The 16,798-nt window shown below is 37.2% G+C and overlaps 1 protein-coding gene and 1 pseudogene across 3 annotated transcripts; one reads left to right on the forward strand and one right to left on the reverse strand.

The window, feature by feature from the left end:
* The first annotated feature begins 661 nt into the window (after nucleotides 1–661).
* On the forward strand, nucleotides 662–15,188 carry LOC149036701 (uncharacterized; annotated as a pseudogene). Its single transcript, XR_016181792.1, has 3 exons — nucleotides 662–1,075; nucleotides 1,947–4,902; nucleotides 15,031–15,188. The product of XR_016181792.1 is annotated as an uncharacterized LOC149036701 (transcript).
* Nucleotides 7,045–16,745, reverse strand: LOC149036702 (TNF receptor-associated factor 2-like). 2 transcript variants are annotated; one of them, XM_089189764.1, is made up of 6 exons: nucleotides 16,199–16,745; nucleotides 14,688–14,736; nucleotides 13,247–13,357; nucleotides 11,332–11,409; nucleotides 10,899–10,988; nucleotides 7,045–9,881 (listed from the first exon to the last, which is right to left on the reverse strand). In XM_089189764.1, exons 1-6 carry the CDS (start codon nucleotides 16,327–16,329, stop codon nucleotides 8,868–8,870), a joined length of 1,473 nt encoding a protein of 490 aa, XP_089045890.1. In that variant the 5' UTR covers nucleotides 16,330–16,745; the 3' UTR covers nucleotides 7,045–8,867. The 2 variants fall into 2 exon arrangements, with proteins under 2 accessions (XP_089045890.1, XP_089045891.1); XM_089189765.1 differs by lacking the exons at nucleotides 14,688–14,736; nucleotides 16,199–16,745 and adding an exon at nucleotides 13,913–14,651.
* Between the last annotated feature and the right edge of the window lie 53 nt (nucleotides 16,746–16,798).

A 16,798-nucleotide genomic window follows, 5' to 3' on the forward strand; every position in this document is an offset into this window, starting at 1 on the left:
TTATTCAAGTCACTTTGGGCTGTCTGAGGTTTTTTTTTCTGTCTGAGATGTTAGTGTGGTCAAACAAAGCTAACACACTGCCAGCACCAAGTTGTCTTTTTATTCACATTTAAAAAAGAAAAGTTGAATTAAGCAGTGTGAAAAGCTAATTTGTGCACTGCATCATACAGTTTACTGTTACAAGGCATCCATTTTTTCTTTTTACTTTACGATCTTTCTTCTTTCAGATTCTAAAAGGTAGCAAAAAGAGATGGAAAACTGCATCTAAAAATGTTGCTAAAGCTTTAGAAGAAGGGATCACTAAGTACAAAAGAAGGATCTACCTCTCATTACAGACCATCAGCATCACTTTGTTGGCGAGGTAACTCAGTGTTCAACATGAACTAATGCAACGTTCAATGAAAAATATAAGACCTTGTGTCGACCTTATGTTTAAATGTGGTAATGGTTCAATCATTCTTCTTTCCTACGCTTATCTCGTGTTCTCCCAACCTCCCGCGTGTTTTACATCAGGCTATGTAAACACGGAAACCATTTTACATTTCTTTTATAAAATAACTAACGAAAGAGGAACGAAAACCGTGTTTACATACGCTCATGAAAAAATGGTTTTATGGCCAATCAGAGCGCGCGTACTATTTAATTTATTTTATAAACATAGATGTCACGTGTACACGAACCTCTTCACGGCCGGTCATCCACCAAAATTTCGGTCGAGAGGGACTGAGATGGAATATTTAATAGCTTGCAAATCATAACCGAAGATTTTCGGAAATCCGCGAGATGACATAGCCGAACAACCGAAGCTGTAAATCCCATGATTCTTGAGGAACAAACAGAAACAACATGGCGGAAATTTTAAAGGAAAAACCTTTGCTTTATGGTAGGGATGCGGATAATTTTGGATACGTTTATTTTGTTGATGAGGCGTGTAAACTTATTGTGGGGTTTGAAACAGGATTAACGACGAAGTTCTCTTGCTTTAAAGCTGACAAAGGTTTCGGAAGTGTTCAATTGCAAGCACGGCATAGATAGAACAGCTGGAGAGAAAGGGAAACGAAAAGATGCAGAACAGGTACTGTACATACATATTTTCTTTTTATCCGCGACATTGGTGTTATTACTGTCACCTATGGCTTGCTAATCCGAAAGGTGAAATAAGCATATAGATGGGTCATATAACAATGACCTCAGAATACTTTTCTGACAAACGTGATAACAGTTCAATCTCGGCTAAATTGAAGATGGTTTAAAAGTTAACAATTACAAAAACTTTTCACTAAGGTATGCTGCTGACCAAAGAGAAATATGCGCAATTCAGCGTTTTTGCTTTCTATCAAGCTATCATATGATAGCTCTTTATCTTTCAAGGCATCACGCTATGACACTTCCTTTTCGTCACATTCCAAAAAATAACTTGAGAAATACACTATCACTCATCTTATATTAAAGGCTGGAAACAAAGATTTCGTTTTCAAAAAAAGAAGATTTCTTATTCAAGACACACGGAAGTTTGACTGCAAAGCACAGATAATATGTGAGAAATTTTATTTTTTCAGAGAAAAAAGGTAGTTCTACTCATGTAGAAACAGAACGAATACGGTTTAACAAATCAGATATGCGGTATAACTGTCCAAAATTCCTGCTACATAGTCACCCTTTTTACTTGAATGATAATTTGTGAAAGGTGGTGTTGTTCTCAGTTATTCAAGTCACTTTGGGCTGTCTGAGGTTTTTTTTTCTGTCTGAGATGTTAGTGTGGTCAAAAAAAGCTAACACACTGCCAGCACCAAGTTGTCTTTTTATTCACATCATGTGAATCAATTTTAAAAAAGAAAAGTTGGGTTAAAGCAGTGGGAAAAGCTAATTTGTGCACTGCATCATACAGTTTACTGTTACAAGGCATCCATTTTTTTCTTTTTACTGTACGATCTTTCTTCTTTCAGATTCTAAAAGGTAGCAAAAAGAGATGGAAAACTGCATCTAAAAATGTTGCTAGAGCTTTAGAAGAAGGGATCACTAAGTACAAAAGAAGGATCTACCTCTCATTACAGACCATCAGCATCACTTTGTTGGCGAGGTAACTCAGTGTTCAACATGAACTAATGCAATGGTGAATGAAAAATGTAAGACCTTGTGTTGACCTTATGTTTAAATATGTGGTAATGGTTGAATTCCTGGGGACTTTAAGACAGTGTTGGTGGGCAAGCTTGTCAAAATGGGACATCAAAGTTCCTGTGGTATTTTTCACCATGATTTTGTTTTCCTTGTTGTTGTTATAGTACAATTTCAAACATTCACACAGTATTAAAATAAAATGGCAAAGAAGTAAATTATGTATAGGTTTGCATTACTAGGACATTCCCAATTGAAATATTGTGCATTTTCACAGCTTGTGTTTTTTATTTCTATGGGTTGTTGGAATATCTTAACCCCTTGATGAGAAGATCATCAAGAGGATCCATGAGTTCATTGGGAGGGAGTTAAAGAAATTATGAAATGAGATGGCATTTGAAAATCTTCATGAACAAGGTCTTGTTTGATCAGCAACCAGTCAAGACGCAAACTGATAATACTTCCCTACAACATCTGACCTGCGCATGCACATGAATTGAGCTACAGTTAAACTGCATGTCAAGAATTGATAATGCAAATATCCAGATGAAGACAGATGAGAGGAGAAAAGTTTACAAAGCTGGTTCCTTTTTCTACCGTCCCTACTCAAAACAAGAAAACACATCTATGGAGGTTCCAGTCTGGTCTGAAAATGAAAGGGAGGAAGGTGATCATTGCAAAATCAAGCATTAAGGTTCTTATTTATAACATATTGATTATTGTAGACTGATATCAAGAAATTAAGGTTGCAAGTACCAGCCAGCTGAGTTATAGTTTGAGTTTTATAAAGTCCATTACTTTGTTAAATTTAGAGTTACCTTGTCTTGAGAGAGGGAAATTGAGGAGTTGTAATATACTTATCATCAACTAGGGACCAAAAAGAAAAATTTGTTTCTAGAGACTTTTGGAGGAGAAGGGGAGAGACTTGTGACAAGCTGGCAGACATTTAGATGAACTTTACTGCTAAATGGGTTACAATATAAAGGGCTCAGTATTTGGATCAGCTATGGCTCAAATTTAACTTTTCTATGGCATCAAGTTCAATCCTTTGTGGTTTCCTTTCTTTGTGTTTATTTTTCAAGTTATGTTACACAAAAGAACACAAAAATGATAAGGAATGCTTTTGAATATTAAGAGCCTGGCATAAGCAAGAAACCAAAACTGTTTTCTAAACAGTACAAAGTTAATTTGATCTCTCAATGTTATTTAATTTTAACCATTAATAGAATTTGCTGTTTAAATTTATCCCCTCCATTGTTTTGGATATTGTGTGCAAAAAACAAACAAACATTCAGTAAAAACTGTCCTCTCTAGTAGTCAATTATCACAAACTACATGGCATACTGTGGTTTGATTCACCAATGTGGCAAAGGCCTTTCACTTTCTATCCATAAAAGGGGAAATAATTTGTAAAATGTAAGCCATTCTACATCTTGAGTGTATACTTATTCATCCATGTGAAATTAAAGGTTACTTGAAATAAATGTGAAAGATTAATAAGATTTTCAGACCACTGATAACAATTACTGATGTGCATATTTGTAGTACTTAAAGGTAATGATTTTAGAGGAAATAGTGGAAGAAATTTTTGGATCTGGAATTTTGTTGCAAATATCTGTTTAGTCAGTTAAAAACTCTCTCTAATCCTTTTTCAAGAGTACATGATTGCCACACCAGAACCTTTTGTGTTCTGTATTGTGCACCATGCTATGATTATGGTTTCAATAATAAAAGGTGCTGATGTAAGAACTCAAAAGTATCTCAAAAAATATCTCCGCACAAAGAAATAAATTGTGGGTATGTACTCCAAATAGAAGGTCAAACCAGTCTTCTGTGAAGAAGTAACAGAAATTGCCATTGTTATTTTTGTGGATGGAGAGAAACATCTACCCAAAACCACTTTATTTTACATATAGGCAACCATATTTACTGTTAACAGAAGTCTAATGAATGATAATAGTGTTTAATATTAATTATCAGCTTCAATATAGTCCAAGCTATACTGATACTATACATGGTACTTGTGAAGTACAAGATTTCAATTATTGTGTGTCATTTGCTAATGCAATGCAGGCTTTGCTAGGACAAAATTATAATTCCTCTCTTTTAACAATTCTTAGTACTACGGTAGGTTTTTACTGTAATGGTGATGGTAAGTTTAAGATAATTGATTCTCATGGTAGAGATTCATATGGTATGCCCCATCCTCAAGGAACTTGTGTACTGTTAAAAGTTAACGCCTTAAATGAGCTAATAAACTATTTTCAAGGTCCTTATCAAAATCCAAATGTTTTATTTGAACTCACAGGTGTACATATTAATGAAAAACAATGTGATATGACAGATATTTCTGATCAACAGTTGTCAGCTGTGCCCCTTGAAGAAAACCATGCAGATGCTGAAATTACAACCATTCATATTCCCTTGTTATGCTGTCGTGCCATATCTTTTTATAGCATTTGTTTTTCCATTATCAAATATTGTGGATATTGGAATTCACAGACTCTAGATAGAACACTGACCATGCAAACAAGTTTAACAAAGGAAAACTCAATGGCCGGCAATAACCATTCACTGACTATCAACAATTTCCCAAGGGTACTTCAAATATGTGATGCAGATATTAATATTGCCTTTAATTTGGAGAAACAAGGAATTGATTATGCTGTACATCTCTTGGTAGCAAATTATTGCTTCAGAAGTTAATCACAGATAAAATATGTCCCGTCCAGCGGATTTGGAACGTCTTACACTGGATTAGCACGCCAAACTTTGAGAGAAACAAAGGTACTTGCTAATGTAGATCATGGTTATTTATGTCTTACAGCACTGGCGGTTGTGTCCGGTCTTTAGGAGATATTTATGTATGCTTTCCTTCATCTCCGAAGCATTTTCATCGATAAGCAAAATGTAACGCGTACATTTCCTTGTTTTGCCTGTATAATTATCCAACCCTGTTTGTTTACTTTAATTGGAAAAACCAGAAGATAGTTTTGCAAGATGAAATCGGGATCTTTTGAGTTATAATCAAAATAAAAAATATTGTCCTACTGACTTTAGCTGACCTTTGAGTGTACACTTTCACTTCTGGCTGTGAAAACCGTGACACAAATTCTTCAGCTGCTGTTTCTTTACAAGGTTTCTCAAAGGAAGCAGCAAGTGGGGCTGGCAAGGATTCCCCTATAGAACATAGGGGTGAATTATAGGATCCTAGAGAGAATTCTTTATATCGAACCAACAAAATTACAGATCACATTACACACCGACATCAACGAATTCTCTTTCTTTAATACGTGTTTCGAATTCAGGCAAAGGTTCAGACAGGTCAGTGTCTTTTATGGGCTCAGCTCTGGCTCCCGAACAACTGGCTTCCCCTTAATCTTTCATTAGATGAGAAAAAGATGTTTTTGGAGAACTGATAAAACTATAGTTATTTAATTTTCGAAAGGTTTCCTTGTAAATCACTTTTGTACTGTTGACCTCTTAGCTTCCAAGGGCTCAACTTCTCCTCGGTCGTTTCTCAGTTCGGCCGCCCACTTCCAAATCCTCGTCATTTGCCGACTGTATGGGTCCGTTTTTTACTTCAGAGTAATTTGCTTCTGGCAGGGCTTGAATCGTCGGTTCAGCACCAAGAATAAGTTTTCGCTTTTTAAGGCCCATTTCAACCATGTAGCTTTTCTCTTAACAATCGGGAGAAAAATGACTGCACGGAATGCTCTCTCGGAACGTAGCCCTTTTTTTCCTTGTTTTTGAAGCTTCAATTCTATCATCTACAAATTCCAAACGGAATACTGGTGTCGATTGCTAAACTATTCGGTTTTTTTTCTTTTAGCTCTCAATGGTGGCGTTCTTTCGGAGTTTTATTTTCTCTCTACTTTGATGTAAAACAACACATTACATGTCCGCTTGTGGGTTTGAATTTATCCTCTCGTGTTTAAAAAGTTTGTATCCATGCACTGGTGATCCTTGCAATCTTATTGGCGGTGCGATTTATTCATGGTTGCCCTAGTTTTGGTTCAGAATCTTTTTCCAAGCCACTGAGACAGCAACACTAAAATAAATTAACCAATCACATTTCAGGACTTGTTCTAAGTAACTAATCAAACAACATGTAAATGGAAAACAAAGGTGCCATAACGTTACAAATTTTTGCAATTTTTGTCCCCAAAACTTTTCTTTCTCTTTAAAAGGTTCCGATTGATATTTTTTAACGAATCGTCTCAGCTCTGGATAAATAGAATATTTGTACTGACAAAAATCTTGTGTTTGGGTGATCAACTTTTGCGAGCTCAAAATGGATGTAATGAAGTGGTAACTGAACTTCGCGTCGTGAAATTTTTTGGTCTGAAATCAGTTTTGGGCCTTACTCGCAACGTCTCCTTAATCAGCGATAACACGAATGAGTTAAAACACGGTAAAGTTATCTGTTTTTGTGTTTGTGCCACATTTGACTTAAGAGAGCCTCTAATAGAAAACCACTTTTTGGTGTTCGTGTCGGTAGAGAACTTTTTAGTAATACCCATGAGCTCATCCAACGGTATACGTAGACTCAACTGCAGCAAAATCTACCCATCAGGTAGCCAGTTCCTATTTGCGAGATCTAATCAAATAGACGAGGGAACAAGCAAAGCCTCACACTTTTTTTAGCTTCTCAGATGTTTAAATTACTCAAGCATTCACCAAAAGGATGCTAGCGCTGATTAGTTTGTTCGAGAAATCAATTAAAGATTCGAAAAGCACTCCAGCAGTGTCCCCTGAAATTATCAGTGCCGAGTTTCAAATTGGTCCCGTTTCGTAAAAATAAAGCAGTAGTCGTTGCCCTGAAATCTTCAGCCAACTGTTTGCTAGTTCAAAATGAGACGTTGGAAACTTTAAGATATCAGAAAACTGGAAGTATTCCAAATGTACGATACACGTTACTAAGTCTCGTTCAAGATACACGATATTCTTTATTAAGTCCCGTTCAAGATTCAAAAGTATAGTTTCCTGAGTACATTAGCAGCTAACTAAATTCCTTACCATTCTAAGAATATCAAAACCGCGTGACCTTAATCTAATTTTCAGATTTAAAGAGAGTATCATATAAGAACTCGACACTAGCTGGTGGACAATGAACCGTATTATAACACTGACATAAATTTGAAAGTCGCTTATTTCCTACCACTGGTAATAATCATTGTACAAAAGCTAAAAGCGAATACATTATATCATCCTAAGAACTGGTAAAAAAAAAGACTATTTCACACAGGCGTAGCCTGGTTGTTAGTATAATATAAGACAGAGGAATCTCACCAAATAGATTAAACTTTTTCTCGCCAACAGTTGACTTTTCTAGTTATAATCATTGTTTAAAACACCACTATGTTCAGGCTAAGCCTGGCTATACTTAACAAAATCAAAAAGACTACAAAAGATTTCTGCAGATTTTTTTGGTTGAAGATCAGTCTGTGCCCCATCCATATATTGGGCAGCTAATCGGTAACTAACTCTTTTTTTTTTTTTTTTAAAAAGGAAAAAAGTTTCCTTGTCGTTTTTCACATAGAATTCAAGTATTTATTCACTCTAGGAAAGTTTTGGCCTACTGATATGCACACAAAAGGCACTAGGCCAACAACCGCAATTAAACATGCTTATTACCAAACAAGGAACGCATGCGTGCAAATCGTCAATTGATGCACTCTAGTAACAGAACAGTACCATTCACTATGATGGAGACAAAGAGTCCACAAAGATGAAATATCACTGGCATACTGTGTTTGGCCTAGATTTACTCACAGAATTAGAGATTTTCGAGCGTGACTTAAGCAGAGTAACAGAAAATCATTACATGTAATGTTATACATGACAGCGATAGGAACAACTGATTGCCTAATACAAAACAAATGTGACTAATAATTCCTGAAGCATATACTGTGAAAATTCTTTAGAGTCTTATTGAGGTAAATCTCAGGCTTTCTTCAACTACCGAACAAGATTGTAGAGTTTTTGAGCAAAAAAGTGTGATGTTCACGCGTACTCTCCGGGTAGGTATGCTAACATATTACAAGATGGACTTATCCAAGTCTATCGGATACAGCTGGACCATTACTCACAAGACAGGTATCAACTCGCCTTTTCAAATGGTTCAAACCACCTTGAAACATTTGATTAAGGCCACCAAGAGCACGGCGAAGAGGCAATACATTTTCTTCATGAGTGGAGAGGACTATGCGTTGGTTCTCGACTTCATCAACTACATCTCGTATTTCATTCTTCATTTTTCCTCCAGGAATCTTCGCGATTCTTCCAACTTTAAATAGAACTGATCAATTGCTGTCTCCATCCGCTCTACGCAAGAGCCCATGTGGAAGGTAGACAAGCGCGCTTTACAGTTGGATGAGCTGAATTTTTTTCTTCAACTAGGGCCAGACAAACCTTTTTCGAAAACAGCTCACTTAAAAGTCTTTGCATTGGAGTAAAGGGCCAACGAATTGTATTGTCGTTCACATTTGGAGCCAACAGAATGGTAGAAGAATCAAACCTACCGAACGAGACGTTCGCCGTCGTTAAGAATCGCGAGTGGTCTTTCAACCCCGGCAGTTTTGAAGAATTAAAGGGCTGTTATTTCTGAGTAGAGATAGGCCGTCAGAAAATGATTCAGAAAGGAAACATAGGTCACGCCCGCTTCACTTCATCTCTAGTTTGACGTTGGCGCCGAAGTCATCCGTCGCGGATCATGCCATGTTTGTTATACCACAGCTTGAAGTTCCCCTCTACAGATCAGAAGTATCCACAATTATTTTCAGGAACATGGCGTCGTCCCTGACATATGCGTGATTGTTCAGCTCAGCAAGCGAACAGAACATTGGACACCCACTGGCGATGTTTGTTTCTCTTCTTGGCCTCTGGAAGGATGAGCTGTTCGGATCAGGTCTGAAGGCGTCAATCACGTGCTCCACGTTACCCTGATCTAGCAACATGAAGGTAACCTTCTGTCTGAATGGCCAGCGAAGTAGCGCGTCATACTCTCCGCGCATGATCACAAAGAAGATCGAGATGTGCGTACCTTTTCCCATTCCATCCCCGTTCAGGTAAATGCGGGCGCACATTTTGTAGCCGTATCGGCTGCTGAAGAAACATGGGCTATAGAAGGAGACTTGTTGTCCGGTCACCGCTTCATTTCGTTTGCGAGCATAATCGGAAATCCTCCACAAAAGCTGGCCATCGTAGCTTGAGAATTCTTGCTGTTTTACGTATTCCTCCAAATCAGCCAGGGTTACATTCCTTAGTACCAGTGTTTGCTCAATAGATTCAATCCTTCGGTCAGACCTTCTGGCGCTCTCCAGGTTGGTGTCAAGTTGCCTTCTAATGTTACCCGTATAACGTCTAGCTTCCTCCATGGTGCAATTGTTGTCGACTAGAAGAACCTCGTGGTCAGCGGTCCCGTTCTCAATATTCGTAACTCTCCTTGTACACTCATTACTTGATAAACTGGCGCCATTTGGAACTCGCTGTTCCGACGATGCTGCCTCAGAGACAGTACGTGATGCTAACTCTCGCTCCAAAGTAGTTATGCGGCCACTGACTTCTTGTAGTTGATTCTGTATATCTTGGATAAGACTTTCGCAGTTTGTCGATAGTTGAGGGCTCCTGAACATGATTCGCTGGTCATGGGTCAGAATGGCCACCAATTCTTTGCTCGTTTTCATTGCAAATTGAAGCGCCAGAACAACGTGTTGAGTATTTGCCTTCTCCAAATGTTGTTTCTTTTCCTTTTGGTTTAGAATCTGTCAGATCGCAGAAGGTACAATGTATCACTATAAGATGCTACGGAACAGTTGACTGCGACAACAAATTAGTTGAAATCCTGATTGCATGACTCATTTTAACTACATAGCAATAATCTTAATTTCGAAATCCCTATTGTGACTGCATAATGAATTGCTTAGTGAACTGTGTCTTGTCTCATTCAAATGTTCGTTCGTTGAATACAAAACTTTTCATTCCTGACGGGTGTCGAACTTAGAACTCTCCGCCACACCAACTCTTTCCCCTTGAGGTAATGAGCTGTATAGTTAGCAAGCTTTAAAAAAAAGGTTGCAGAGTTTATTTATTTTTTCCTTTTTGTACACTAAACGCATTGCGTTCATCGAGTAATGCGCCGATCAATTCGAAGCTTCAGCATCCCCCCTCCCCTCCCCTGGACAACTCACGGCATATGACCATCGTCCATACCGGGAGGTGGAGAATTTTAACCTTGCTGGGTGGTGTCAGGAATTTGAACCGGAAGTGTCAAGTCTATCGAACGTTATACACGTGTTTTAATGGAGGATTTTAAAGGTAAAGAGTCTGCTTTCGTAAGCGAATGGCTAAAAAAGACATTTCTCACATTTTACAAGGATGCTTACAAGCGAACAACATAACAGCAGCACCAAAAACTAATGCGTGAATTTACTAAATTCTACAACATTTGTCGATCTCACAAAGAATCGCTCAATACTGGGTGGCGCATTTGAGCGCAATATCGGACCAAGTGGGGGAGGATTTAAAACGATTTAATCTTCAAAAGTTCAAATGCCTGGGGGAGATGTTGAAGCTTCGAATTGATCTACGCATAATGTAAACACAACTGCTGCATGTACTTGGTAAATGGCCTCTCTCTTTTGTTTTTATCTGATTGCTCAGGGCATTATTAAGAACCTTTTTTAAAGAGGTGTGTGGTGAAAATTTTACGTCATTATTACTTAAGTACTAATGCAATAACTAACAACAGTTTCACTCACAAAATTGGAGTGTGTACTTACAACCGCTTTCGGGCAGCCAATCTGAGAGAAGGGGCATGGTTCCTGCACGGCTTCACAGTCGCCCAGGAGAGGATTCTGGTGATCTTTCAACTTCAAACAGAATAATTATCAAATTTAATCACAACTGTACCAGAGTACCAAAAGCCCAAGTTAGTCATAGAACAACCATATTTTGCAACGGTTAAAGCAAAGCAGGTCTCAGTTTGTCCCCATTTGCTGCACGATGAATCTCGAATTTAAAATAATTCAACTTTCTGTAATATTTATGGGGCTCTAATCTGAGTTTCTGTTTCTTGTACTATCTGGCGACTTCATTTTTGCATTTGGCGACCATTTTTTCTTTGATAGTCGCCAAAAGGCGACTTGGAATTTTTTTTTAATTTCAAGCCCTGCATAGCATGTCTATGTTTTATTACAAGGTATGTGTTCTTACTTTGCCTCGAAGAATTCCATCCTTATTACATTTTTCACATGTAACTGGATATGCAGGACACTCTGTATCCCGGTGTTGCTGTAGAAAAAATATATGTTTCAACAAACTATCGTATCGATGACGGGGAGAGCAATTTTTAAACCTAAGTGACATAGGTTTGAAGTCCTCAGGTCCTCAAAAAATTGCCTCATCGGAGTTTTTATGCTCGTGGAAAATTATTCAACAGTGGACCTCTCAGGAATGTTTCGTTACAATGTAAAGAACTAAGCCCTGGTTTTATTAAGAGGGGTTCGACATATTGGACTTCTGCGAATCACTTGAAACACGACGATGTACCTCAGATACAACTTTTTAAGAATTGATCCAAAAAAGTGCTACTATGCAAATATTTACAACCGTAAGTCCTAGATTATATCAATTTGATCAATTCGGAGCTTAAAAGAGGGCTTAGTGCTAGATCAATCAACCCAGGTAAGAGGGTGGCAAAGGGGGGGGTTCCAATTACACATCACGCAGAATTTTTCTATTAAATCACGCATCACGGATAATTTTTTAAACCAATCACGCGTCAAGTAAAAAAGTAGTGAGAACGCTCAACTAATACTGTAAGATTTCAACCTGTCGGATGTATTATTAGAAATTATATGGCATCCAACGTTTTCCTTCTGGAATGAATTGCGTTTCACATGGCATATTGCTTTTTACTTGACAAATAAAGACGACTTACTTGTTGAAACTAGACGCTCCGAGAGCGTATACTCGGGCTTCGTATCGGAATATAAAATCGTACTTTACAAGTATCGAACACAGTAAAAACGAAGAGTCTTGATTTTTTCAACATCTGAGGTGTTCGTCTGGGCATCATAGTCATCGTAGTTCGTTGTTCAAGGAGTCAGTAATCGTAGTTTTTCACTGTTTTCGTAGTTTGAACTCTTATATGGTTTAATGGTTATCTCGTGGGAACTAGTATGAACTTTGTTAATTTGGCTGTCTTTCAAGCTGTAGAATTCGTGGACCGACCCGTGGACTTTCTGGTCTTCTGGATCCCATGCACTACCACGACCACGAAATCGACAAAACTAACATAGAAGTTCATAGTCCTTGTGCAAATGTTAACTTATGCCTATTGTGTCACGATTGTTTGGACCTACCACGAAGATCAAAGACATCCAAGGTCACGCAAAGCTTAGTAAAGGACGGAAAAGACCAGAAGACAGTGTCACAGCTGCCCTGGTTTATTGATTTTTGTTAAGACTCTATTTATTGTGAATGTCTAGTACCCTTCTTGGTCAAAGAGCGTTCACTTATCATGGAAATCTGATTAGTAAGTCTTGTAAATCACGCGTCACGCGCTTGTAAAAATAACAAATCACACATCATGTTGTGATGTTTGGTCCCGCATCACGCGGATAATTTGGGTACAATCACTCGTAACCCAGCAAATTTTGGGGCCATCACGCGTCACGCAAAAACCCTTTGCCATTCTCAGGTAAAAAAGGTTTCATATCCAACAGCTATTAAACAAAGTATCCAAGGTCCCACTTATTGCATTCTTTTGTATTTGCGCACTTGATTTGATAATCTTGTCAATCATGTCCACAGAGCTTGAACATGACATTGGAAAATGATGTGAACACTTAATTTCAAATACCCTTGTTCTTTTTCAGAATTGAGTTGATTTTTTTCCTTTTTTAATCAAAATTTGCCCCCTGTTTTGTTTCTCGTTTAAAATGTTAATTACAGATTTAAAACTAAGAGGTTGAACTCTTTTTTAAGTGATATTGGAATTTTTTACACAACATATCAAGTCCCATTTCAGAAAAATATCCTCAGATTTACAGTCATCGGTTCAACAGTTGACACATAATGTTTTGCTTTTAGGCCATAACGGGACAATAATATAAAGCAATATTACCTCTAGATGGCATATCATTCCTCTCCACATGCACCCTTCATCCTGATGGGTACAGCCAACCCTCTGACGAAGAATTTCCTGCTCTATACATTTGTCAGGGAAACTTTCATTCTGTTAATAAATAATTCATTCAGTAAGGCCTAAAATAAAGCTGCTGCCAGTATAGAGATTCCTTCCAGGTTTGTTTTGCTTTCTGCTAAAAAAAACATAACATTCTCTTGGAAGTTAAAAAGTAATTTTACAGATTACCCTTCAAAAAGGATATTTAAATCTTGCATTTGATGAAATAAACTGCCATTTCTCACACACAATTGGGAGCAATGTCAAGCTGAACCTGATACCCCCCCCCCCTACTTTTATTACAAAGCATCAAAATGGTACTTCAGGTCAGTCGACAAGAAAAATGTTCCCTTGAGTACATGTCATTGACAAACTTGAGAAAATCAACAAACAAAACAACTTAAATTGCCTCAATAAAAACCCTGTACCTACAAAGGCTTGATGCAACAGTGAAATCAAGAGATAACTACATGACATTAAAGCAATAAAAAAACTTACCAAATTTTTTCATGACCGCTGCCAAAATTTGGAAAGTGCAAAAAATTTGCCTATTTTCAATTTGCAAAAAATTAGGAAATATGTGAATTCACTTTAGTGTGACCCCACCCTAATAGAGGTTTTCTTGTCTACACACAAAACACCTGCCCCAGTTTTCCAGCCAGCGGCTGCAATGAAACTGAAAAGTCATATCTAAGAATAGACTCACAACCTTAAGGCTGGCCAAGCTGATGATCAATCTAAAAGGTTGCCAATAGTAATTTGCATTAATGTTAATGGTGCATGATGCATCAGACTCCTGAACTTTCATGGGATTCACAAAAAAAATAAGTGATCATATCCTTTCGGTGTGAACAAACACCTGAATGATTTTAATTAAAATCATTTCCTCCTCTGGAAAATTAATTGAAATTATCATAAAATTTTTTCACGACTCAGTAAGCTTCAGATAGTGTCTTAACAAAACAAGTCAGGGAAACTTCTTTCCTTATCATCAATTCATCACATTTCCTAAATTTTGCCCCAGAATGTTTTTGAAAGAGAACATGAATATCGATAATGATCACTGAAAAATATATGTTCTACATTATAAATAGTATGTCTAGAAAAAGTAAATAAATAATAATTTCCCATTTTTAATTTCTCATTTGATTTTTGCATTTCCCCTTTCCCATTCTCCATTCTCCATTCCCCATTCCTGCTTTTATATCATGATAACTCAATATCTGTTACACATATTGGGTTATCATGTTAAGTTCAAAGTCCCTAAAGTATCATATCACACATATTGTATATTGACTATATGCTCTTGACCAATCAGAGTTTTCATAATGAGTTTAATGGATAATATAATTAACTATCTGAACAAAATTCTGATTGATACCTCTCGAATGACTGTTCCATCTACTACACAGTGCATCTCTGTTGTAGATCTGTTCAGAGAAAAATAAAACAAAAAACTATAAAAAAAGATAACAAGAAACCAAACAGATAGCAACATTTCAGTAACACCACATAATAATCTCATAAAAAATTAGCTAAGAAAGATTTATAATCATACTAATTGCTAACAGGTCTTCAGGTTCTCTAAACTAATCTCTGAGCTGTTGGAGCTTATGAAAATGCAATTCTTGGTACTCAGACTTGGAAAAAAATTTTTTAAAAAAAGCTGGATTATTTGTATGATATAATTTGTGATTAAATATTAAATTTCATTTGACCAGCAGATTGAATATCAAAACACAGTCATGATCCTTGCAGATGACCTGCCAATTTACAGAAAAGAAGCCTGAACAATTCCAGTCTTCAATGGGATTAGAACCCATGCCTCCCAGATACTAGTTTGACACTACTACTGTTACTGAGCTACAAAGCTTAAAGTTGGAAGCACAACACATTTGTTCTTGGCTAATTTCTGGAAATGTACTTTTTACTTAAAGTGTCAATTTAAAAGTTGGTTTAAGGCTTTCAAAGATTTTCAAGTCCAAGAAAGATAAATTACAATATGATATCAAGACACAATTTACTGCTTGCATTTAAAAATTCTCCAAAAAGGAATACATGTAATTCAGTCATTTTTTAAGTCTTTGAAGTCTTAAATAAACCATAAGATGAAAGATACATATCCTGTTACATTAACGAGAAACTGTGTAATGATATTACAATAATATACTATGGACAAAATTAAATTATGTAATTATAACAGGTTGTGTTCAAAAATTGGTCTATTCACAAATACGTTCATGAAATGTTCTGTGTTAATCTTTGGGCGGAGGCAAACCTTGCGACGGAAATTATATTGCTGGAGTCTAGGCTTAGGCAGAATTTCATTTAACGGATCATGGCTTGGGGTCCTGGTTCCACAAAATAATTTCTTATCCTGCATATGCATTATATCCTTGACATTCAATGAACTGAAATATATCGCCGCGTGTAATAAAAGTTCTGGACTGTGTTTAGATCGCGTTCATACGCACCAAACACTGAAAGGCCATAAGTTAAATTAGGTAATACAACTGTCTTAAAAAGGAGATCTATTTCATTCTGGTCATATTGTTCCTTTCTCAGAGTTCTTAATATATGGAGACACCTGAGAACTAACCTTACAATCACTCTTAAGTGTGACTCCGATTAAGCACAATTCATGATGTTGTGGAATGCAATTGACTGGATTATAGGTGTCCTTGTTCGATTTCTTACTAATTACAAGCTCTTTACATTTACTAGGATTACACGACATACAGTTCTCTCGCGACCAATTTAAAAACTCATTCACTAAGGTACAGAGGTATCAGTATTGCCTAGTACCGGTGCAACAATTGTCGAATCATCAGCATATTTGAATAACGCAGGGAAGCCATCTGAAGCTAGTCAACCCGACACATGCTTACTTACCTAAAACAACACGACTGGCAATACAAATGTCCACATGAAGTCTGAATCGGCTCTCTCAGTACGAATTTACATAATCTACAGAAGTACTTGTCGTCGAGCTCAGCAGAAGAATTTAGACGAAAACCGGGCATTTTTCTCTAGCAGTGATTCCTTTATACCAAATGAAGTTCAAAGAACGGTGGCAGCCTCAATACTGCTTTTTAAATCGAACAAAGAAGACGCAACACATAGATGGGAATATGTGAACTTCGTATGCTTTCCTCAATCCACGATAACCTCCACTCAACACCACCATATTGGAGAACTAACTGGTAAAATTCAAATATGATAAACATATACCTATAACTTGGGGGTTTCCCCCCTAATAAATTAGCTCTTCCTATTCGTCAAATCCAAGTGGATGGCCTCTAAACGAATGAAGTGTGTTACAGAAGTCACATGTTTAATGAATCGATCGAGTGCGTGCAACACGAAAACGCGAAGGCAAGCGTCACACAGAGATTTTTCATTTTTTTTTGAGCGCCATATATGGTATAATTTCTGCAGTGACGTCACTTTCCTCAAGCAAAGAATCATGGGTGCTAAAGCAGACGGGCATAC

This window comes from Pocillopora damicornis, chromosome 12 (assembly GCF_964200805.1).
Source record: "Pocillopora damicornis chromosome 12, jaPocDami1.2, whole genome shotgun sequence".
NCBI classification, from domain to species: Eukaryota; Metazoa; Cnidaria; class Anthozoa; order Scleractinia; family Pocilloporidae; genus Pocillopora; species Pocillopora damicornis.